The following is a 24704-nucleotide window of genomic DNA, read 5'->3' on the forward strand; positions in this document are numbered from 1 at the left end:
GGAGGACATTTGAACGACATATTGTTCAAAACTTAATGCCATTGTTTGCTCTTCAAAATAAAATAAAAATATATATGTCATTATCACTTGTGGTTTACATTCTATCTAATTTTAAAGTTCTGATGTTCAAATTACTAGACCCTTTATATGGTATACAATGTTGTAATTTTCTACCCTTTCTCTTACAATCCAGATCATGCTACAAAAGCTTATACATGGTGGCTTCTCACCGGGAATTCCTTGAATTCTGGGAATTATGCGTGAATTGTTGGCTCTCGGGTACTATGTGTGGATTCTACGTGAATTTTTCTCCGTAGACGTGAAAAATTGAAACTTACACTAATCTAAATACCACAGAATTTATACAAATTTATTAATGCCCTGAGGCAAGTTTTCACAGTTTTAGCTTTTATTTTTACCGAGGAATGAAAAGAAGAGAGAGCTGCATGAAAAATAAAACAGAATTCTCTCAACCCATTTACTTTGTTAGTGTCCTTTGCAGAACAATCTATTTGACAGATGGAAGATTATTGCAAGATATCTTGAAGTTGATTAGGTAAATTTCAATTGAAATTTTGGTAAATTTCTCGTATCGGACAAACGGCTGAAATTTGCTGAAATGTTTATACAATTTATAAATTTTCAAAGATCACTATATCCAACAACATTTGTGACTTGTGTTTGTGGATGTATTTCAAGTCTGAGTATGTGAAATGGCAAATGTAAACTCCGCAATTTAGATTAAATATTATATACACACACTGTTTAATTGAATCGAATTATAATTTTTTGATAAATTGGATTCGCACAGACCCTTTATATTGTTAATATATTTGTGTGTGTGTGGGCGGCGGGGGGGGGTGAAAGGCGGTAATACGTAAGGTTGAAATAGAGAATACATCTGCTTGTACCCTTGAATTTTTGGAAAGTTCGCTTTGAAAACTGGGAATTATACTTGAATTTTATCGTCCTAGGGTGATACCCTGTTATACATTTCTTGCGTTTTCCACGGTTGCCTTCTAGCTTTTGCCCTGGGTCATTCCATGATATTTTATTTACAGACACCCTGCAGGTAGGTCTACACATGAAAAAAAAATCAAGCCTTAGACTAAACCCCTTCATTAAAAAAATTGGGCTTAAAAATCCAATTTTTTAACTATTGTTACCCCATTTTCCACCATAATTTTCATACTTACGATGCAATTTTAAGCGAAATATACTTGAATAGCATAGGAAGTATACTTCATTAGCTACAAAATGAATTTTGTTTCAGGTTTTTAGCTCTAATGGTTTCTGAGATATTAAGGTTTCTGTATACTGCTACATGAGCAAAAAAAGCCATACGCCATGTTGGAAAAATGGCTGCCCCAGGAGAACTAAAGACAATACATTTTTTTGAACATTGGTTTTGATATCTAGAAACATGTACAAACCTATGTACTAAAAATGATTTTTTTCTAAAATGGTCATGCAACCAAATATTTTAAAATTGGTTGATTTGACATGGAATGACCCCCCTGCAAACAAACATTGGGATGAAGAAGGGGACGGTGATGTTCCCAACAAACCAACAGCATGTGCAATCTCCATAGAACATAGTGATAACAATTGAATTACATTTTTATCATTCACACTGTAAGTGTAGCCTATTTTGTTAATTGTTATTTTTTACCTTTCTAGCTGAACTTGCATGGAATGAATTGCATTCAGTGGAACAACATAATAGTGGGACAGAAAGAACCAAATTGGAAAGAGAAACATAAAAAAAAACAGCCTTCCTAAAAATAGGCCATATAACCCTATAGGTCATAAAAGTGTATAATGTAATTCAACCAAATAAGATCCCCCCCTCCTAAGCAAATAGAAATATCAAGCAAAAAGGGGGTTAGCACACCAGAACTGTAGTAAAATCATAGGTGTGTCATGGGTTCTGCCAAACAAAACACGTCTTCTGTACCAATTTAACATTTTAATGAATCGTATCTAGTTTAATATGACCGTGAAGTTTTTGAGTCCGTGAGGAGCCATGTTGCTTCACAACTTCCAGTTGTCCCTGTAACTGCAAGAAGTAGTAGCAGTTAAGATTATTGACACCACAATTCCAGGTATGAGCAAGTGTACATTGGCAGGTTTGCTACGTATGGACAACCTGGAAAACTGGGAAATGTCGGAATTTGGCTTGTCATGGAAAAATCAGGGAATTTTGCAAATCGTCTGGAATTGACGTGCATTTTGGAGTCTGCAAGAGAAACAGTTGCAGAATGAACAAACAGTTCACTTCTACTTCTGGATTGGGTTCTTGTGATTCCACTCCCAGTTTTGAAATGTGTTCCTTTCATTCGTATGATTCTTAGTCTTGTGCAAAATTATGGTCCCTTTGAATTTCTGTAATAAATTTTCACTTTTATAATACTAGATATTAGAAAGAGTATCAAAGTAAAACTTGCAGTCCAGATATCTGATTGATAACTGAAGTAAATTGATAATATGATAATAATTATCGGAAAGGTTGGTGAAGATGAGGATATCTTCTATTATTTTATAGATCTTAGTCTTGTTGGCATTTCCTATATTCACTTGGCCGCAGTGGCTCAGTCGGTAACGCGTCTGACTACCATGCTAAAGGTCCCGTGTTCGATCCCCGGCCGGTTCAAATCCGGGAACTCTTCTATCGATGGAAGCGGGCCCGGCGCCCACCCAGCGTCGAATAACATGGGTACCTGGGGGAAACCCTGGGGGTAAAGGCGGTCAGGGGCGTGATGCTGATCACATCACCCCCACTCATGACCGGATCAAGAAAGTGTGGGGCGTTACCCCCACACCCCCTATACACCTTCATGGCGTGGTGCTAAGCACAGGGGAGCACTTTACCTTTATTCCTATATGCAACAAAAAGTTTTCTAGGTGCTGTGTACTTATAAGTGGAAGCAAAAAAGCAGCATTTTCTACAATATTGGTTGAACTTTTTCTGTTATATGTTAACAAGGTAAAATATTGGCGTCTTTCTTCCTTTTCAAAGAAGGACACTGAAAGCAGACGAACTATGCTATGTGTTGCCATAGTAACGATATGACGACAGCATGTGACGTCATGCTTCCGGCGATACTAGCGCTCACTGCCGTGACCGGCGGAGGAAACACGCTAGCAGACGACAAACGATTTCCATGGAGATGAAAATAATAATAATAATAATATTTATTTCCGAAAACCTGTGATACATAGGCATGGAAAATGTCAAGGGTAACAAGTGGAGTATTAAGAGTTTTGTCGACAAATAGTTTACAATATTTGATTTTTAAGAAATACGTACAGTGCTCCAAAAAAATGTGTTCGTAATGTACAACAGTGCTAATGTTATTGTTTTTGGAGAAAACATTATTTTATCTTTTCTTCATCAGTTATAACGTCTCAACTTGTGACATGGTATATTGTATTTGTTCAGTCGACATTTTTAAAATTGTGTTTCTGTAAATATTTCAAGTTCGCTTGTTCTTGTTATTTAAAAAAAAACGTAAGTTCGCTTATTGAATTTTTTTTAAATAACGAGAACAGTATTTGTTTTTTTTTAATGCTTATATGTTTTCTGTTTCACGTGTATTATGAAATCAGAATAATAAACATGCCATCATAAATGTTTGTACTGTTTCTAGTTTAATTTTAAGGTTACATCGGAGACACATTTCTTCAATTTTACACAATTAACTACTTACGGAAATGAGTTTTTCCAAGGTTTACAACGTTCGTCGAGGTATTTTCCTTCATCGTGGAGTATATTTAACCGGGAAATCATATATTTTTCAAGAGAAATATCTCACCGACGCACAATTGCCATTGTTTTCATTTGCTTGCCCTACGACAACCGGATGCTGCGTAGCTACGTTTCATGACGTAAGCCCCTGTCAGTGTTTCAACCCCCCCTTTTTTTACTTTGCTTGCCTAACGTAACCAAACCTAACCTAACCTTATCGGAAATGGTTCGTGTGGCTATCCGTGAATGGTTCATCAGGCTACGGGTCAGCTACCGTGCATAATGGTTCGTGGGGCTTTCCGTGAATGGTTTGTGGGGCTATCCGTGTATGGTTCGTGGAGCTATCCGTCAGCTACCCATGCATAATATACAATTTGCACAAGTGCCGAACACGATAGTAGGTATTTTTCGATGAAGTATGTTGGAAACACTGCATGCCCACTACAGTAGTCAAGATTTACCCGCCATATTCTGTGTTATTAAAGCAAAAAAAGGAGTCAAAGAAATTACTCTCTATCTGAAAAATTGTATTTTTTTTTCGTGTAAAAAGCATAATGGCACCTTGAACTATGTTCCGCAATACACAGTTGGTAAGTACGAACCATGCAAAACACAAAATATCCGATTTTAATGTGTCTCCGATCTAGGAAACTGGTACCAAATTGGGCATACTCACTAATTTTGCCCTTGTAATCACGTATCTGCAGTTGAAATTTGGTGGTCACGTCTAGAAATTGCAAAATAAGTATAAAAAAAATGTGGGTCCGTGAACGGAGTAAACACCCTTGATTTATGAAGAAACAACTATTTTTTGCAATGATTAGCGTTTCAAAACTATGTTTATGATGACACATTTATGCTTGCCTAACCTAACCTTACCGTAAATGGTTCGTGGGGCAAACATGTTTTCCACCTTTACACAAGATGCCATTTTCTCCCATGCAAATCAACGCCCCCACTTATTGCACAACACTTGAGCAACGTTGGTAGCAAGACCGTTGTGCGGAAAGGAAGATGTCTTCATATCGTTTCCATGTTAGTGTATGGAGAATCATAGCGGTAATTGACAAGGTAATTTTGCAATTTCCAGACATGACCGCCAATTTTTAACTGCAGATTCATGATTACGATTCCAAAATTAGTGAGTATGCTGAATTTAAAAACAATTGGAGATACTTTCGGTATTGTAAATTCATACCGAGTCTTCTTCAGTACAGGCTATTATAGTCCCAAACAAAACAAGGATCCTGGGTTCCTACAAGGTGTCCAAAAGGTCACCAACCGAGATTTTGAACGTATGTAACTTTTGTACAAAAAGTGAAAGAAACATGAAACTTACACTGGGTATTAACTTTCTCTGTGGATATTTTTTAAACTAAAAAAGAAAATCATGCTCTACATGAACATTCAGATATGCAGAAAAAATTATTAAGGTGTAATAAAGGGCCCATGTTCCACTTGTTTAATTCAGATTTCATCAGATTTCTGAAATTGCAGGTTTTAACTTACATGGGCCATTCTTTGGGATCAAATATCTCCGTTATTTGTGCTTTCCTAAAGCTGAAACCACTTTTACATTACGTAAAACATTGAAATCGGTCGATTAAAAGAAAATTCGACGTAATTCAGGGGGTACAGTGGGTAAACTGCCCCCACAGGTGTTAGAAATTTATCTTCAAAGCCAAGTTAGAGTTAACTACAACTGAAACTGGTTAGGTAATAGATGACAAGATAGGTCAGCTTTGGTTCCATGACTTGTTTAGATTTCATATCACTATGGCCATGGAAATGTGGCTTTCTTGAATTTACTTGCTTTTTTTTTGTTTGTTTGTTTAATAAAACACTCAAACACTGACCAAGGCAAAAACTCCTTGGTCAGTGTTTGAGTGTTTTATTAAACATTGAAACAAGGCTTAACAGTGTTATCAATATCAATAGGTCATTAATATTAATCATCATTAAGCATTACAATAATGCAATAGATGTCGTCATTGGTACAAATATAAAACATAATACAAGAATAGTATAAACATACAAATGTAAGACATAATACAAGAATAGCATATATATCTAAATATAAAACTCAATACAAGAATAGCATAAACAAGCCTATATATATAATAAATACATAGGGTGAGTATGGAGAGAATAGTATTGCACATATTAAAAGTTCTAGAAATTTAAATCTTCTTTTGAGTGCAGAATAAATTCATCTCTTGAGTAGAAAACCTTTTCTCTTAGCCAGTCTTGCAGAACCTTTCTAAATTTTTCAAGAGGTGCATAGTGGGCTGTCCCTGGCAGCTGGTTGAAGAGTTTTATTCCCATGTGTTTGTAATTATTTTGTACTTTGCTTAGCCAGGTTGGTAGTGTGTCCAACTTATAACTGAATCTTGTGTTGTGTCTGTATACAGAGTGTCTTATGTTGAATTTATGAATATTTTCTTTGATAAACATTAGGCAGCTAAATATGTATAGGCATGGAACAGTCATTATTTTATATTGTTTGAAAAGAGGTTTGCATGAAACAGATTGGTTGAATATTCCAGCCATATTTCTTACTGCCTTTTTCTGCCAAATGAATACATTGCCAGCAGTTGACGAGTTACCCCATAATAAAACCCCGTATGTTAAATGGCTATGAAAAAAAGATATAATTTCATGTCACGTGCCTAGGTTCACATTTAAAAAAAGTGATCTCGATCAAAGATGGCGACCATATTTCAAAAGTGGTTTGGTAGTTTTTCCCCCATCCCCAAACTAAATGTACACACATAAAATTTCAGTAACCGCATGCATTTCTTTTTTATTCGGCCCGTTCCGCACTTTTGGACCACCCTGTACAGTAAAACCTCATTAATCCGGACTAATAAGGGGGATAAGTTGACCAGTTTAACGAAAGTCTGGATTAACTGAAATAACCTAAAAGAACAGTAGAAAGTGCATTAAAACTCCGTTTATAGCAACAAAACATGTTTATTATGGTGTATTTAAAAGGGCATGGGCCTAAATACACTATACAGTACAGTAAATTGTAAAGCAATACTGTGGAGCAATATGACAAATGCAATTGTTGACTTCTAGCCACATTTAAAACTTGCATTCTGCTTTTTTTTTCTTCTTTTGCCTGTCCGGATTAAGCAAAGTCTGGCTTATCGGGGTCTGGATTAATGAGGTTTTACTGTATTGTGTTATAATTTTCAAGCATGCATGTATAAGAAAGTAAAAAAAAAGTGAAGTGTTCCCCTGTGCTTTGCACCATGCCATGATGGCATATAGGGGGTGTGGAGTTAGGGCACACTTTCTTGATCACGGCCAGAAGTGGGGATGATGCCCCTGGCTGCCTTTACCCCCCCCCCCCCACAGGGTTTCCTCCAGGTACTGCTGGGTGAGCACTGTAGCCATTTCAACATGGAAAAAATCCTGGTTCTGCCCCCACCGGGAACCAAACTCGGGTCTCCCGCATGCTAGTCGCACACCATGGCAGCATGTATGCATGTATTAATGTAAGTGTCTCACCAGGCCATAAAAAATAAATGTTAATGTGGCTATGAAAAAACACTGTATTGGAAACCAGCCAAGGAAGGATTTATTAGCATGGAAATGGATTAAATACTTACTAATTGAGCACCTACACATTTTTATTTTAACCTATCATAATGACAAAGAGCTAACACTTTTTTTGTACCCAGTGTTACTTTGAACAAAATAATCTCTGATTATTTTGAGAGGAATTTTATGCCTGCAGCTTACACTAGTGCCATCTCCCTGCAATTGAAGGAACTACTCCCTCTGTCCCATAATTATTGTCCGGTACACCTTTGTTTGTTGTCCCATAATAATTGTCCGATATTCAAACATTGACATTGGTGTATACAGAAGAAGAAAATGAAACACGGGAATGAGTCATACAACTTTATTACTCAAGGATCAGTACAAATTGGCCGATCAAGTATCCGAAAGAACCTAAATAAAAAGTAATCAATCCAGGATCAATACAAAGTGACCAAGAAGTTCGACAAAATAAAACATCAAGACGAAAGATATTGTTGGTCCAGGAAGGTTGTCATCCCCTCAACGAGCTAGATCTAGTGCTGCAGTGCTGCTCTAGCCTCGTCGTAAATGTTTCGAGGACACTCCAAGCGAGATGGCAGGAAGTTTCAGCGGTTCAAGTGTGCTTTTTGCATATGGGGAATCCTGTAGTTGTCCCCACCTTTGGAGGCGCATAATTTCAATGAGACAGGACTGCAAAGTGAAAAAGATGTTGTTGAGCTTGTCGCGTGTCAGATCAGAGAAAGATTTTTCAACTGCGGCGATCAACTCATCAATAGTTTGTGGAGCTGCCTGATGCTGGAGAGACTGAATTGCCCGGAAGTACCCCAGATCTAAAACATTCATGTCCAGACTGTTTGGCGGTTGGCATAGGACATCCAAAGTGATTCCATTGGTCGCTGCAGCATCCATCCAGGCGCGGTCATTGGGAACGATTTGCGGACGCGCATTGTCCTGCTGAACGGACACCTGGATTCTCCCTGCGCGCAGTCCACGAGGCCATTGTGCATCTATTGCTGGGATTAACTTGTTGATGAGCATGTCCCGGTAAACATCTTTGGTAACAGTTAATGGTTTGGTGACCATTCTTCACTACCCCAGCCGTACTGTTTTCAAAGAAAAAATCGTACACTGCTTGTCGTTTACTGTCCGTGAGGTTCTTGCTACCTCTGTCGCTTCCTATCATGGGTTGTGTGTTCATGGCTGTTCTTCTCACACGTACTCACTGAGGGAGTGCTCTACTAACGATTTGCAGCGTGCCTTGCTAGACCGGTTGCCATACAGTGCCACACCGGTGTGTTGCAACCCAACGCCTCCTTTTGGTAATTGTCTGGGTGGTATTTCTTGCTCGTTGCGATAAGGTCACGTTGTTCCTCTTCACAATCTTGAAGACTGATGTACTGTGCCTCTCCTCATCCATGTGCTTTCCATCTGCCTCTTCGTCTGTAATTCCTGTACTACCATTTTGGCATACCGGACTATAATTATGGGACAGAGGGAGTATTTCAAAGCGAATTAGCTATTAGCGTAACTGACATGCAAGGTATTCTTTCTGAAAAGCTCCAGATCACTGAACTACAATGCACAGTCAGGAGGAATTATTATTGTTAGGAATGTACTGAAAAATACTGAAATTTGTACATTTTATATCCTCTTGATTTTTATCATTATTTTGCTTGTCGGTCAGAAGGGAATATAAATTACGTAGGAATTTTAGAGTGTTATATACTAAGTAAACATTAGTAATGCTTCTTAATTTCTTCCAGTCAGCGATCAAAGTGCAGCAGTTCCTATTTTCAGATAGAGACAAAATGACTGTAATCTCCAAACAATTTTAATTCCATAAAACATGGACATGTTGCTTTCGAATGTAATGGATGGTCAAGATGAAGTTGATAATTCCATCTTTCTGCAGACTAGAGAATGCACTGAAGAAGAATTTAAGGTAAGACGAATTGCGTTATCTCATTCTCATGTTAACTATGGCCCACAGGTCATATGAAAAATGTTTGAGTGCAGTCGTTTGTCAGTTCTTTGGGATTTTCTGGATTTACGACTGCATTTGATAACTATTATGTTATCAGATATTACGTTTACATGGCTAAGAATGGTTTTAAAGTTCTATTTTTCATTCGATTTATAATACTGGCAATGTGTATGTTTTAGGCAGCTTTCAGAGTGAAGTGACAAGCAACGCACAACAAGTGACAAGATTCACCTGGAAAGGATTCTTCAGAAATCCTTTGTGCCCAAATGACACAACAAGCCTTTTTTGCTTGTGTGTCACTCAGACTGGGCCGTTTTCTCAAGAGCATACATTGTGTCGCCTTGGTCTATTGGTCATGTATGCATAACGAATACACTTCAGTGTGAAACTCCCATTCCCCTTGTCACTTCAGTGTGAAAACTTTAAGGAAACATTAACTTACAAGACCACATGACAAGTTATCTTGAAGACCTCCATGTAACTAGTACAGAATTCAAGATTTGTTTATTGATGGCATGGATTCTTGCGTAGAGCGTTACAATTAGGGTAAAGGGGATATCATATTGTACAGTACTATGATAACACATAAATGTTAATAATTAAGTTTATTTTCTTGTTTTAGGAAAAAGATGGACCCACTGAGAAATCTGGAGTAGTGTGTGATAGTGAAATTATAGAAAGTACAACTCCAGAGTTTATTACTGTTGGAAAAATGGAAAATGTCTCAGATGAACAGATTTCATTCTTCAAAGAAGAATTAAATTTTTTTGCAGAGGGCACAGTTGACGAATCAGGTAAGGAAATAATTATTTACTTGTAATGCAGTACTAGTAACAGTAACTTTTTCAAACTATTAACCGTAACTCAGTTACTTTTTCAATAATTAGTAACAAATTTAAGAGTTACTTTTACAGTCATTTCTGTATGTTTTTGCATGGAAGGAAACTATCTTGAATCAAATGTTCTCCTCAAAGAATAAATAAAATGTACTTGTATCCCCAAAATTGCAACTCCATATGTCCCGAATACATTTGTTATAGACTTTGTAGGACATAAGACTATACATAAGACTATATAGTCTCCAACCATAAGTCCAGTCCCATAAAGTGGATATAACACAAGAACTCACACTCAAATGTAGGACTTTTCTTTGAATTTTCTTTCCTCTATGATGTTAATTATATTTTAATTTAAATAAATGTTAATTTTCTGAAGAGTGAATTGAGGAATTCGATAAGGGATAGATACATTGAAACACCTATGCCGTAATCAGGATTCAAGCCTTGGTTTGGTAATTTTGCAGCATGTTACTAGTGGAGACCGACTTGATGTCTTGTACCAAAAACCAACATATTGTGTAGAGCTGGGCTTATACTATTTTGAATCGATGCTTGAATATTGTAGGACTCGGAACATTGTGTTCAGAATATTTGTCAATCTAATAAGTAAGTATTCATTTGCAATTGATATATGTCTACCTGAGTTTTGCTTTTAAATATTTGAAGAATTACGTAATAGAATATCGGAATTTCATTTAATTAAAAAATCTGCTTTTTCTATGCAGTGTTTGTGCAAAATTTGAAAGTAAGTTATGCATGTACGGAGCATGGACGTCCGCAGGAATTTTTCCCAGGGATGGGCAAGCAAGGTAATTTTTTTTCCAAGGGGGGGCAAAGGAGGTGTATTTTCCCCAATAATAGTGATGCCCTCTCAAGAAACACTGCTTCAGTCTGGAATGACCATGTTAACATAAATTACTGTTACTGAAATGAAATTATATGTGAAATATATAATTTTTAGGTGGATATTAATTTTCCAGGATGGGCTGTGACCCCTCCTTGCCCCCTTTTCCAGATGTCCAGGGTACAGAGTAATTAGACTTAAAGTTTCATGTGGCATTTTAGCAGACTTTGAAATATATCCAGACTGCATAAAGGTATAACCAGATTTCCCTGATTAAATTTAAACTGTACTTTCCAATACTGATCAATATCAGCTCAGTTATAGTATTAAGTCCTGCTTTGAATAAAAATGTCCATTTTTGTAGTATTTAATTTTGAACAAATGTAATGAACATTTTTTTCCCCCTCAGATGTAGGAGGCAAGAAACCAAAAATTGAAGATGATATAGTGAAATCTGAAAATGCAGAAATACCAGTTTGGAATGAGATTCCGAGTCGAAAAATCAAGGGTTCTTTGATCAGTGACTGGAAAGCCAAATGTGTGAATTGTAGTCAGATATTTTGTTCACGAGAAGAGTTTCATAAACACTATCGGGAAACATATCACAAAGTACCAGTATATCAGTGTTCTGTTTGTGATATAATAAAGAAAACTTATGACATTTATACACGTCACTTCAAAAGACATATAAAAGCCAAAAATTTCAGGTAAAGAATTTATTTTATATATCAGTGTAATATACCAAATAACAATATGTGCTGTTTTGAAATGAGTTCTGTGGCTGGTAAACTTGTGTATATATGACAAGTTAGGGCTGATTGGTCACATGAAGTAACTGTCTAAATGTTTATTACTTGTATGTACACAAATTGCATAGTCACAGAATCTTCTGGGTTCTATCGATACCACTAGAAAACTAGAACCCGGAAGTGACCATGACTGTACATATGTGTATTACTTCCCTATGTAGTCACCATAATTTTCCAAACATTTTTTGTATTGAAGAAATATTTGGATGTCCTCTACATAAAAATCCACCTTGGGAATTGAACTAGTTTAGCGCTGAATTTCTCTATAGATTATTGTTTGGGTTCAACATTGACATAAGAAATCTGCGCTTTACCACCATTCACAGTGAGAGAGGATAGAACTCAAGATTTGGCATCATGGGCATTTGTTCAGAATTGCAACAGCCTGTGGTTGAAAGTAGCATGCTGCTAGAAGCAATAGTATAATTTCAGAATTTTCAATAATATAATCCTTGGAAAGATATTTTGACCTAAAAAAAGAAGAAATAGGCAAGTGAAGAGTGTTATGCAACACTGAACTGCATGATCTAGATCAGCGTTTCTTTCAACCTCTGGCTCCTAGATATTATACCAGGCCATGAGAATTTAGATAGTTCAAAACTAATTTAAACCTAATATTATATTTGTTAACAAGCCTGGACAGAATTGAAGCATTAATCTTTATGACTATGCTATAATTTATTTATTAATTAATCTCAAGTGTACATATTAATTAATGAATAAAGTAAAAAAGTTACCGTATTCTCGCGTCTATAAGCCGCACTTTTTTCCCCCGAAAAGTGCGGCTTATACACGTGAATGATAAAAAAAGCATGTGCGGCTTATACACGCGAATGAAAGAAAGTGCAGCTACTGCTAGGATACTAAAATACGTACGTTGATTTGTTATCTTTATCACATAACGGATTCATTAACAGCAAATCCAACAACAATGCATCTGTAGCAGGCTTTGCAACAATATGATATCTTTAAATATTTTTTTGCAACAATATGATAATATCTTATCTTTGAACACGAATCATCCTTACTGTCGTATTGATCTGGAAACCATTCACTAAAGTGAAGTTGTTAAAGAAGGTTGTGGGCCTGAGGTCAAGCTTGGTACTATCAAAGGGAGGCAAGCGATACGATATGCTGAAGGAAACGGCAACAGATCTGCAGCGCGATATTACGATGTGGACGAGTCTAACATTCGTCGATGGAGAAATCAGAAGGAACAACTTGCTGCAACAAGTGGCAAGAGAAAGACATTTCGTGGAAAAGGAGCCAAATTTCCACAGGTACAAGAAGAAGTTTTGGCCATTGTAAATGAGAGAAGAAGTGCTGGCTATGCTGTAACCGTAGACATGATACGTTTTGAAGCTCGTGAAGTAGCTTCAAAGTTAGACATCAGTCGTCAAGCTTTCCGAGCTAGTGCGGGATGGTGTTCACATTTTATGCGTAGGAAAAGTTTTCTGCTTCGCCGTAGGACAACAATTGCGCAGAAAGTCCAATGATTATAGCTTCTCTCAGATCGGTAACGCGGACAAAACACCTATTTACTGGGACATGCCTATGTCCAGGACAGTTCCACTGAGAGGCTCGCACAGAGTATCGATCAAGATCACGGGTGGAGAGAAACAACGATGCACTGTAATGTTGGGTGTTCTTGCGGATGGAAGGAAACTGCCACCGTATGTTGTGCTGAAGCGTAAGAATGTGTCAAAGGAGGCATTTCCGCCGGGTATTGTCATACGTGCCCAGCAGAAAGGATGGATGGAAGAAGAAGAACTGGTATTGGACTGGATAGACAAAGTGTGGAGTAGAAGGTCTGGTGCATTGCTGACGCAAAAGAGTTTCCTGGTGTGGGACAGCTTTCGTGGTCACCTAACAGGCAGAATACAGACAAAATTGCAACAGTTGAAAATGGATGTAGCTGTGATTCCTGGGGGTCTAACGTCTGTACTGCAGCCCCTAGACGTTTGTGTAATTCGCTTGTTGAAAGCTGCGTTCCGGCATCTGTATAATGACTGGATTAGTGCAGGAAACCACGAGCTTACGGCAACAGGAAAGATCAAACGTCTGACTTTCAAGCAAGTGTGTGAATGGATTCTGGCAGCATGGGAAAGTGTAAAGTCGGAGACAATTGTGAAGGGTTTTCTGAAGTGCAGCATATCCAATGCCCTAGATGGTACTCAGGATGAAATGTTGTGGGATGATGATGTTAGTGATGAAGATGACAATACCTCTTGTGCAGAAAATATTTCAATGAGTAGCAGCAACGACAGTGAATAAGGGCTTTGAGGACTCAAACTGAATGATACGGTATTAATATGTAGATCATTGCGCTAAAATAAAGGTTAAAATACTTTTAAAATACTTACTTGAAATTGGCTACCTACGCAAAAAAAAAAGTCAATCGTGCAGCTTATACATGAGAAATTTTATTTTCGTGAAATCTAAGGCCAAAAAAGGGTGTGTGGCTTATACACGCGTGCGGCTAATAGACGTGAGAATACGGTAGAAAGGTATTTGAGTAAAATTGTTCAGATCGGGCATTGCCTTTTGAATAGTGTTGGGCGATATATTGTCCAGACGATATATCACGATATTGAAAAAATATAGTTCATTCGATATCAACTAGATGATATATCATCACAATATTTTGGCAATATATATCATGTTGGCAATCTATTGTCATGATAGTTTGGTGATATATATCATGTTGGCGATATATCATCACGATATTTGGCAATATATATCATGTCAGCAATATTCGGTGATATATATTGTAGAGGTAATATATTGCTGGTATGATATGGAAAAAATATTGTATTGTGTTGTCTGTGACGATATTTTCTTGGTGATATATTGCAATATCAAATTTCCAATATCGTCCATCCCTACTTTTGAAAGAATAATATACAGGGTCGTGGTCTCATGAACGTTGAGAACCACTGATTTAGATTCATATCTACGAGGTGCATCCAGAAAGTAAGTTTCCCTATTTTTTTCCCGTGAAAGTAAACATAATGAGCCGTGTAAATTGCGCATGCACAGCAGAGCTAAGACCTATCAATCATATGCCAGGCGGACAGATCCCGCCCAGCGCCAGTAGCGAGGCAGCAGTGGTCCGAAGTGGAAGCTCGTATTCCTTCTCCCGCCGCATGCCAGTAGCGAGGCAGCAGTGGTCCAAAATGGAAGCTCGTATTCCTTCTCCCACCGCATGTGAGCGAGGTCTATGGGCCGAACATTATGAGTAAGCAGATGGTGCGTCGCTGGTGTCAGCAGTTTTCGGAAGGTCGTCAAAGTGTCCATGATGAAGAGCGCAGTGGGCGTCCGTCCATCATCACTGATGATCTGGTTGAGCTGGTGCGGCAGCGCATCATAGAGAACCGTCGCTTCACGATTACGGAGTTGAGTAGCCTTTATCCGCAGATATTGCGATCCGTGTTGCATGAGATTGTCACACAGCACCTGCTGTTCAAAAAATTGTGTGCCAGGTAAAAAACAAAATGAAATGTTCAGGAGCAGCACTGACATTCCTGCAACGGTACCATGATGACGGCGATGATTTCCTCGACAGGATCGTCATGGGCGATGAGACGTGGATTTCGCACTTCACCCTGGAAACCAAGCAGCAGTCAATGCATTGGCGGCATAGTGGATCTCCGGTCAAGAAAAAATTCAAACAGACGCTGTCGGTACAGAAAGTGATGTGCACCGTGTTTTGGGACAGGAAGGGCATTTTGCTCATTGACTTCCTCCCCAGAGGTGAAACGGTGAACGCTGACCATTACTGTGAAACACTAAGGAAATTGCGACGTGCCATTCAAAACAAGAGGTGTGGCATGCATACTGCAGGTGTTGTGCTCCTCCATGATAATGCTTGTCCACATATGGCTCGGCGCACAGCAGCTGTTTTGACGGAATTTGGCTGGGAGTTGTTTGATCATCCACCTTACAGTCCTGATCTGTCTCCCAGCGATTTTCACATTTTCTTGCACCTCAAGAAATTCCTGTCCTCCGGTGAGCGTTTTGGCAACGACGAAGAGCTGAAGACGTCTGTCACACGCTGGTTCCATTCACAGGCGGCAGAGTTCTACGACAGTGGGATCCAAAAGTTGATACCACGATGCGACAAGAGTCTCAATTCTGGTGGTTGCTATGTTGAAAAATAGCTGATCCTTTGCAGTACCTGTTGCCAATAAATGGTTTCCTGAAACTGTGTTGGTTTTTTTTTAAAAAAAAAAATAGGGAAACTTACTTTCTGGTTGGATGGATATTATAATTAAATGAAGAAATTTTGATGCAGAGAGAATACAAATTTTTACAGGATCCATGGAAAATCTGGTGGTAAGAGACCTGTAGGAAGATCAGGGTGATCATGAAAGAATATTGAATTGATCTTGTCCAGATCAAGAACACTTCGTTGCTGTAGCATTAAACCTTCAAGTTTTGAGGTGCCCGAGAGTTGATTATGTTTTCATGCTGTATAATTTTGTAATAACGCAATTGTATTGTTTTATAAATGCCTTTCTCATACTTTTATTAACAGGTGTGACATGTGTGAAAAATCGTGTGTAAAATTGGATGAGCTGAATAGGCATAAACTGGCCAATCATTCATCTTCAGCACCTTTCATGTGTGATATTTGCAGCAAAGGACTTTATTCAGCTCAAGGTCTTTACAGACATCAGAAAACAATTCATGCTCCTACAAGAGAACAGTTTGCCTGCGAGAAGTGTAATAAAATGTAAGTCTTTCTAGTTTTAAGTTTTTTATTAGTTTTTAGAATGAAGTTCAATATAGACATAATTGCAACAAAGATATTTTTTCCATGTCAGACAACATAAAGAAAACTACAGAATTCTGATTGCAGAAACACCTTCAAAATTAAGGATATTTATTAAATAGCTAAATGTCTAGAAAGAATTATAACATGCCTTTTGTGTGCAACTGAAAGATGGCTTTTGAACAACACATTGTAATATTTTTTTTAAAAATAAACAACTGAGATAATTTGGATTGTTATATTTATTTGGAAAAAGACGTTACATGTAGATGAATTAATTTTATGCGGATGTATTTATAAACAGAGCTAAGTTGCAAGAATATTTTTATGAACAATTTTTTTTTTCAGCTTCGGAAATAAATATAGAGTAGAATAATAAATACATGTAAGCGAATTACTAACTTTTTCCATTTCCATGACATTTTGAGTTAAGAGAAAAAATGTCTTATTACCATCTGGATATAATCTCTTTCTATTTTAGTTTGTATTCACAATATGGTTACAATCAACATATGTTGAATCACAAAAATGGAGTCAGGAAACTCTTTGTCTGTGAGGCGTGCGGAAAATCCTTTACACAAAAAGGGAGTTTGCAGATACACCATGTTTCACACGCAAAAGAATTGCCATTTATTTGTGATACTTGTGGTAAAAGGTAAGAGAATATTTTTTTTACTGCAAATTTGTAATTGCAAAAATTATAATGTAGTTTGAACTTATGAATTGGAGGGACAATATGCATGGTGAAATATTTATCAAAATCTCCTGTATGTAATAAAATGAAAAAACACTTTCAATACATTATTTTTACATATCTAGATACGAGGTGGTATCTAAAAGTTTCGAGACTAGCTCTGTTTACAAGAAAGTACTTTATTTATCTACGTTTACACACGTTCACCTTCAAAATGGTCACCTTGTACAGCAATACAGCGCTCCCAGCGTTTCTGCCACTGCTGGAATGCATCTTGGAAGTCTTCTTTTCAAAGCATGTCAAGCATATTTTGCGATTCGTGCTGGATCTCCGCAATGGTGTCAAAACGGCGACCTTTGAGCTGGATCTTGAGCTTCGGAAAGATGGCGAAGTCCACAGGAGCGAAATCTGGTGAGTAGGGTGGATGTTGAAGTGCGATCATCTTGTTTCTGGTGAGAAACTCACGTGTTAGGAGAGCACGGTCACGGTGCATTGTCATCGTGGATCAGCCAGTTTTTCGCGTGCCACAGATCCGGTCGCTTTCGCCGAATGTCCTCCCTCAGATGCCTTAAAACCTGGCAGTAGAACTCGCTATTGACGGTCTGGCCCCTGGGGACGAATTCGTGATGCACAGTGCTGCGAATGTCGAAAAAGATGATGAGCTTGCACTTGGTCGAGCTGCGGACCTGCCTCGCCTTTTTCGGTCGTGGAGATGATGGGCTCTATACTGTGAAGACTGTTGCTTTGTCTCATGGTCATACCCATACACCCAAGTTTCGTCACCAGTAATGATCCTCGACATGAAGGACGGGTCATCCACAGCACACTGACGGAGTTCTTGGCAGACTTGGACATGGTGTTCCTTCTGCTCCTGGGACTGCAGCCTGGGGATGAACTTGGCAGCAACACGGCGCATGTTCAAATCACACGTGAAGATTGCCTGCACTGTTCCGTACACACTGACAATGGCAGCAATGTTGTGGATTGTTCTCCGACGATCCTCATGCACAAGTTGCTGAATGGTTTTATCATTTTCGCATGTTGTGCTCGTTGAAGGTCGTCCTGATCTCTCGTCGTCTTCCAGTAATGTTCTTCCACTCCTGAAGCGTGCGTGCAATTAAAACACCTCGCACGACTCATTGCAGCATCGCCGTACACTTGCCGAATCATGTCAAGCGTCTCTGTGGTGGATTTGTCCAGTTTCACACAAAATTTCACGTTCGCTCGTTGTTCTAACTTGCTGTCCATGATGAAATCGCAGACGTGGTAACGCACATGGTCAGAAGAGCACCAGCTGCACAGCTCACGATGTCTCTTGGCACACTGACTTATGAAGGTTGGTGCTCCCTGTGCCTGTGCGTGCAGCCTTGCGCTACTATCTGTTGGCGTGTTACAGAACTAGTCTCGAAATTTTTTTATATACCACCTCGTAATTTAGCAACTTTTTCTGGTTAAGTTAAACAATCAACAGAATTATAAAAATAACTAAGACAAAGTCCTAGCACGTACCTTTATTTTGTTGATCATTCCTCAGGGATGGTAGATAAGCATAAAATGTGATAAAATAGTTAAAACGTGGTTGGTGATGAGTTAATAAGTTTCTATGATCATGTGGGCGGAATCCAGTTGTAGCACTATTAAGCCTTGTTTCCTTGTTAAAAAAATAAAACTAAAGATGCTGACCAAAGCAGTATTTATTATATAAAAACACACTATATGCATAACGTTTCCATTCTTTATCAGGATCTTCATCAGACTAAGATTCCAACTAGAGACCGGATTTTAAAGGAAAGTCCTCTTTTATTTTTCTACTTGGTTCATGGAATAAATAACAACAGTGTTGATAATTATCTTCCACCAACAAGATTACATGGTTTTGATTTCCCTTTTTCATTTTCCTTTCTGGCCCATTTATTGACTATTTTTTCAGCCTACATTCATTTTTTCCTCCTTATTAAAAAAACATCTTGGTCCCTTTATTGACAAGATATCAATTATTTTATACGACTGTTTTATCCCTGAACAAAACATTCAACAATTGTCTATTTGGTGCAGTTTAGAGAAAATAAACAACAAGTGCCTTCTGCCTTACCTTCCCTCCATGAGTGTTGGGAGTGTATTGCAGCGATTGTTGAAACAATGCGATCTGGGCTTACGCAGCAACAAACACATTGCAAGCGGCATGCCTGTTGGGTTGAAAGTGTACTTATCTGCTAGATTTAGACTCTTATTGTGAAGTTTTTTAGAATAGTTTTAACTTAACTGTGTGACAGTGACGACAGTATTGAGTGTTAGTGAAATGGCGAAGTCAGGTACAAGTGGCAGCAAGATATGGAATGCGGTAAGCTGTTGAAAGGAAGATTTCATCAAAATGGATGTTAAGATTATTCGCTGTACTTTACCTTCAAATAAAGGAAATGAAAAAGGACTATAGTTTATTTTTGCACTCCACTAAAAATATTATTTTAAATGAAAGCACAATATATACCATTCATATATTGCACTTTCATTTAAAATAGTATTTATAGTGGAGTGCAATTTTTTTTTTTTTTGGGTCCTTTTTTAGAGGAAATTTTTTCCCTTTGAAATCCGGTCTCTACCAGTAGCAATACAAACTAAGCACTGCTCTGAAACATACAGTGTTGTTTTGTGCATGTTTCTACCAACTTTCCCCATTGCATATAGATTTGTCCTCTCTAGCTAGTCTCGTCTTTCACAGTTGGACAATAGAATACTGATAGAGCCTCCCCGATTGTGCAGTAGTAGCGTCGTCTGACTGCCATGCTAGAGGTCCCGGGTTCGATCCCCGGCCGGTCCAAAGCCGGGAACTTTTCTAACGTTAGAAGTGGCCCCGGTGCCCACCCAGCGTCGAATAACATGGGTACCTGGGGGAAACCCTGGGGGGTAAATCCGGTCAGGGGCGTAATGCTGATCACATCACCCTCACTCACGACTGGATCAAGAAAGTGTGAGGTGTTACCCCCACACCTCCTATACGCCTTCATGGCATGGTGCTAAGCACAGGGGAACACTTTACCTTTTTTTTTACCTTTTTTATATAGACATGAAATTTTGCACACTGGTTCAAAATGCTAAGGGATAGAAGTTATTGTACAGAAACGTTATGTATATTTCCTCAAACGTCAGTGTTGCCATCCCAAAATATATTTCAAAATCTCAAAAAAAAAATTTTTTGTTCTTACATATATATTTACTTTTCCAAGTATTCAGTGGATTATGGATATACATTACAGTAAGGTAACATTTTTATTTATTATTTATCAATTACTATTTATTATTTATCAATTACTATTTGTTATTAAGTACGATTACATTGACATTGGACACTTTAAGCAGTTTCAACATCACAAGAAATAGTAAATTTACCATTCATCTGGGAAAAGAATGATGACATGATCATCAGTGTTGCCATCTCATAATTAATAATAAAAATTTCTATAAAATTTCATTATGATTTATTTTTTAAAAATATTCAACGAATGATACATATTCAACCAAATAAGATCTTTTTTTTATATTTTTATGTGGTATAATTTTATAATTTCATCAGTGTTGCAAACCAAAAATAATTACAATATGAGTAAGAAATGTAAAAATCAGCTCATCATAAAACAAATATGTGGTATGAAAAAAATTAGAAGTTCAGTTTACTATGCCATCCAAACATATGCTACATTACAGTTTTTGGATTCTTGATAACGTAAAATCAACAGAAGTTCACTTTCATGTGATAGTCTTCAAAGCATCCTATGAGCCACAAAGGAACTAGTACCTAGGTAAATGTTTTGTGAAATTTCAGGAGGAGAGATGAAAATAATGTAAATTGTCAAAATATTATGTTTGTAAATAGTGGTACCATAGTGTATGAAGTTAGTGATGTCTAATGTAAGTGTCTAGATGTTTGATGTATTTTGTGAAAGGTGCTGTACATGTGAATAGGTTCTCCCTTGTTGGGCGCCATACAGTTTTAGCTGTTTTTTCAAATGAAAGTCACGCTAGATTTTGCAGAATACATTTGGATATTCACGGTTTTCCTCGATGATGGATAAATTAGAGGAAAAAATACCTTTGCTTTGTATCCTTCAAATCACATCTTTTACACATATACCCGCCGGGAACAACCTGGGACAGCATTGTCAGCTATTGTGCGAACTCAACAAAAAGCACAGAACAGGTGTCACTTGTAAACACGTAAGAAACACAAAGAAACCACACTTGTGCTGCACCTACCGGTCAAGTTATGTACTAAAATATCCAGTCTTTGGAGCGAAACAATCGCCGAACCACATAGAAACAAGCAAGAATTTTCATAAGCACTCAAAAACTAAGAACGTATATATACGTTATCCGCGATTTGAGCGCAAAAGGGAAAACATATATATACGTTCTCCGTGCTGAAGGGTTAAACTGTAGGACCAGTCCCAATTAGCCTTACTGTGCATAATGACACCAATTCAATCAATAAATAAAATATTGAGGGCAGGGTAGTGTAGTGCTTCTGTTTAAAGAAATGTTTGGCACTGTTGGTGTGTTTGGTGCAAGCAGTTCTGGGTTCAGTATCCAGGGAGCCCCCAAAATGCAATTGTTGACTCAGCAGCATGAGACCAATTGGGGAGCAACTTGAAAAGTGGTAGCTTCCTCCAGTCTTGAAAGGCAGAAAGCAGTGGCAACAGGACTCGATACTCTGACAACCCACAAATAACTCATGGTGCAACAGTCCCATGACGGTCAGGGTCTACCTATTGACTGCCGGACTCACTCCCACCTGCCGAGGTGGGAGATCCAGTCGCGGAGTGACATGTGGTCGGCACGACGAACCCAAAGTCATTGTTGTAGGTTTCCACGACCAGGTTATGCTACTCATTCGTAGCTCCCCAATTTTCTCACAATGGTGGGAGGCCACCGGTCCCATAAACAGTACGAAATCTCAGGAGACTTGAACCTGGAACTGCTTGCACCAAAGGTGAGAGTGCTAACCATTTGGTTATGAAGGAGCATGTATGATGTTACATGCTCATTAGAAATGTTTCCTTTAATTTAATTTTAGATGCCCAACAAAAGGACGAATGAAACTGCATTGGTATGGATGTCATAGTGATGAACGTCCATTTCTTTGTGCAGTGTGTTCTAAAACATACAGATCGCGGGGACAGTTAAGTGAACACATAAAAACACATTCGCCTAATCCATCATATACGTGCCCATATTGCAGTAAGGGATTTCAACTTCGTGTAGGACTGAAGGTAAATGTGATTTCATTTTTGGTACAGTTGATTATGTTGACAGTAAATGTTTCATTAAAAACAATAATTGTCTGCAAGAGTTATATTTCTGAGTGTGCACGCGAAGGAATTTTCATCTTTTGAGTTGTCTTACCTGGCTAATTTTGACAATGAAATGGATGTCACTCCTGCCTGGGCTTTTCAACCCAGAACCTTTGGTAGCAAGATTGTGACCTGAGTGCATGCTTGCATGTATACACAATTAGAAATCTAATCGATACACATAATCAAAAGAGATAAATTATATAATATATTAATCGAGTTTGGAATACCTAAGAAGCTTGTTAATATGATAAAGGAATGCACCAGTGAAACAGAAAGTAAATTCGTGTGGGTATTAATGTGTGTGACAAATTTACAATTCATGATGGGTTAAAACAAGGAGATGCATTATCTCCATTGCTCTTTAATTTGGCTTAGAATATGCTGTTAGGAAGGTAAAAGAAACTATAACGGAGGACTAAAATTAAACGGTGTGACTCAGTTGTTAGCATATGCAGATGATGCAGGCTTATTAGGCGATGATATAAATACAGTTAAGAATAATGCTAAAATATTTTTCAAAGCACCTAAAGAGATAGGTTTGGAAGTTAGCAAAGAAAAAACTAAATATATGCTTACAGGTCGAAACTAAGTGTTAGGTAATAATCAAAATCTAATTATTGATAACAACTCGTTTGAACCAGTTTCCAAATTCAAGTACTTAGGAGTAATACTAACAAATGAAAATGATATTAAAGAGGAAATAAAAAGTAGGCTTAATTCAGGAAATGCATGTTACTTTTCTCTTCATAAACTTTTGTCTTCTCATTTAATATCTAAGAAACTAAAAGTTAAAATATACAAAATAGTAATTTTGCCTGTATTATTATATGGATGCGAAACTTGATCCCTTACATTGAAAGAGGAACATAAATTGAGAGTATTTGAAAATAAGATCCTTAGGAAAATATTTGGGCCTAAAAGGGATGAGGAGACAGGTGAACAGGTGAGTGGAGAAGGTTACATAATTTAGAACTACATAATTTGTATTCATGTCCAGATATTATTAGAATGATTAAATCAAGAAGACTTAGGTGGGCAGGCCATGTGGCACGAATGGGAGAGGAAAGAAGAGTTTACAGGATTCTTGTTGGGAAACCTGATGGTAAGATACCTGTAGGAAGGCCAAGACGAAGATGGAGGGATAACGTTGAGATGGACCTAAAGGAAATCGGTAGGAATGGAAAAGAGTATATAGATCTTGCTCAGGATAGGGACAGATGGAAGGCTTGTGTCGCTTCAGCCAAGAACCTTCGGGTTTAAGAAGGCTAGAGAGTTAGTTAGTTAGTAATCGATACACATGACTGAATTACAGTCAACTCTCTATTCTACAATTCCGGATATAACGGCCCTTTTCCCGGAACCGTGAAAAATTTGGAAAAAAGTTGAAAAATTGAAGGAAATCGGCCGAAAAATAGTTTTATTCGCACTCATTCCTTTCACGAGCGCTCGCAAGTGGGTCTGATCTAAAAATAGACACCACCACACCAAGTTTGAGTGATATCTTATAGCACTTGACCTCTACCCTCCCCTCCCCCAAGTGTGTCAATGTTACCCTGCACCCGACTGCCGCTACTCAACACGCTAGGCTTGTTTTGCCATTGTGATTTCACTTGCTCTTGGATACGCAAGAGGAGAAAATCGAATGTGCTTGGGTGTAATTTAAAATCGACCTTGATTTGTTTCCTTGTCCTAAGAGCTGCTGACAACTTGATGGGGGAGGGGGGGGGGGGAGCAGCCCGAAATGCCTGTACTGGACTTGCAGTCTTTGTCTGTGTATATGGCAGGTCAAGATCTTTCATCGATAAATACACCACCTTGAGAAATTTGAGATAAGATCGCAGGAATGTTCCAAAATACAGATGTGTGTTGCCAGGAAGTCTGGACCATCTGTCCTACTCTGACCTAAATTTCAGCAGGTTCCTGTGAGTGAGCAACTCTTGGCCTTGTAACCGACAACTTCCGGTAACCGCTTTCATTCAAAACATGTTCTTTGTTCCCTGTAACACTTCATAAAAAAGTGAAACTGTTAGAGATAATCAAAGCCACATAGGCCAACTAAAGATCGTCAACCTGCTTAAATGATTTGTCATCCAAGCTTCCGCAAAAGTTTAC

The 24704-nt window shown here is 38.0% G+C and overlaps 1 protein-coding gene across 5 annotated transcripts in view; it reads left to right on the forward strand.

Moving 5' to 3' along the window:
• Positions 1-3133: 3133 nt before the first annotated feature.
• The window catches only part of LOC145981824 (zinc finger protein 711-like), a 22981-nt gene continuing 1410 nt past the window's right edge, over positions 3134-24704 (forward strand). The window contains exons 1-7 of one of the 5 annotated variants that reach the window (XM_083115263.1): positions 3134-3423; positions 9064-9242; positions 9907-10078; positions 11377-11674; positions 16314-16511; positions 17032-17205; positions 22313-22508. In XM_083115263.1, coding sequence (XP_082971389.1) covers positions 9147-9242; positions 9907-10078; positions 11377-11674; positions 16314-16511; positions 17032-17205; positions 22313-22508 — 1134 coding nt within the window. In that variant the 5' untranslated portion in view covers positions 3134-3423; positions 9064-9146. The remainder of the gene's footprint in view (positions 3424-9063; positions 9243-9906; positions 10079-11376; positions 11675-16313; positions 16512-17031; positions 17206-22312; positions 22509-24704) is intronic. The other 4 variants (XM_083115262.1, XM_083115264.1, XM_083115265.1 and 1 more) reach the window with 4 other exon arrangements.

Source organism: Lepisma saccharinum, chromosome 30 (assembly GCF_977018435.1).
Source record: "Lepisma saccharinum chromosome 30, izLepSacc3.1, whole genome shotgun sequence".
Taxonomy (NCBI): Eukaryota; Metazoa; Arthropoda; class Insecta; order Zygentoma; family Lepismatidae; genus Lepisma; species Lepisma saccharinum.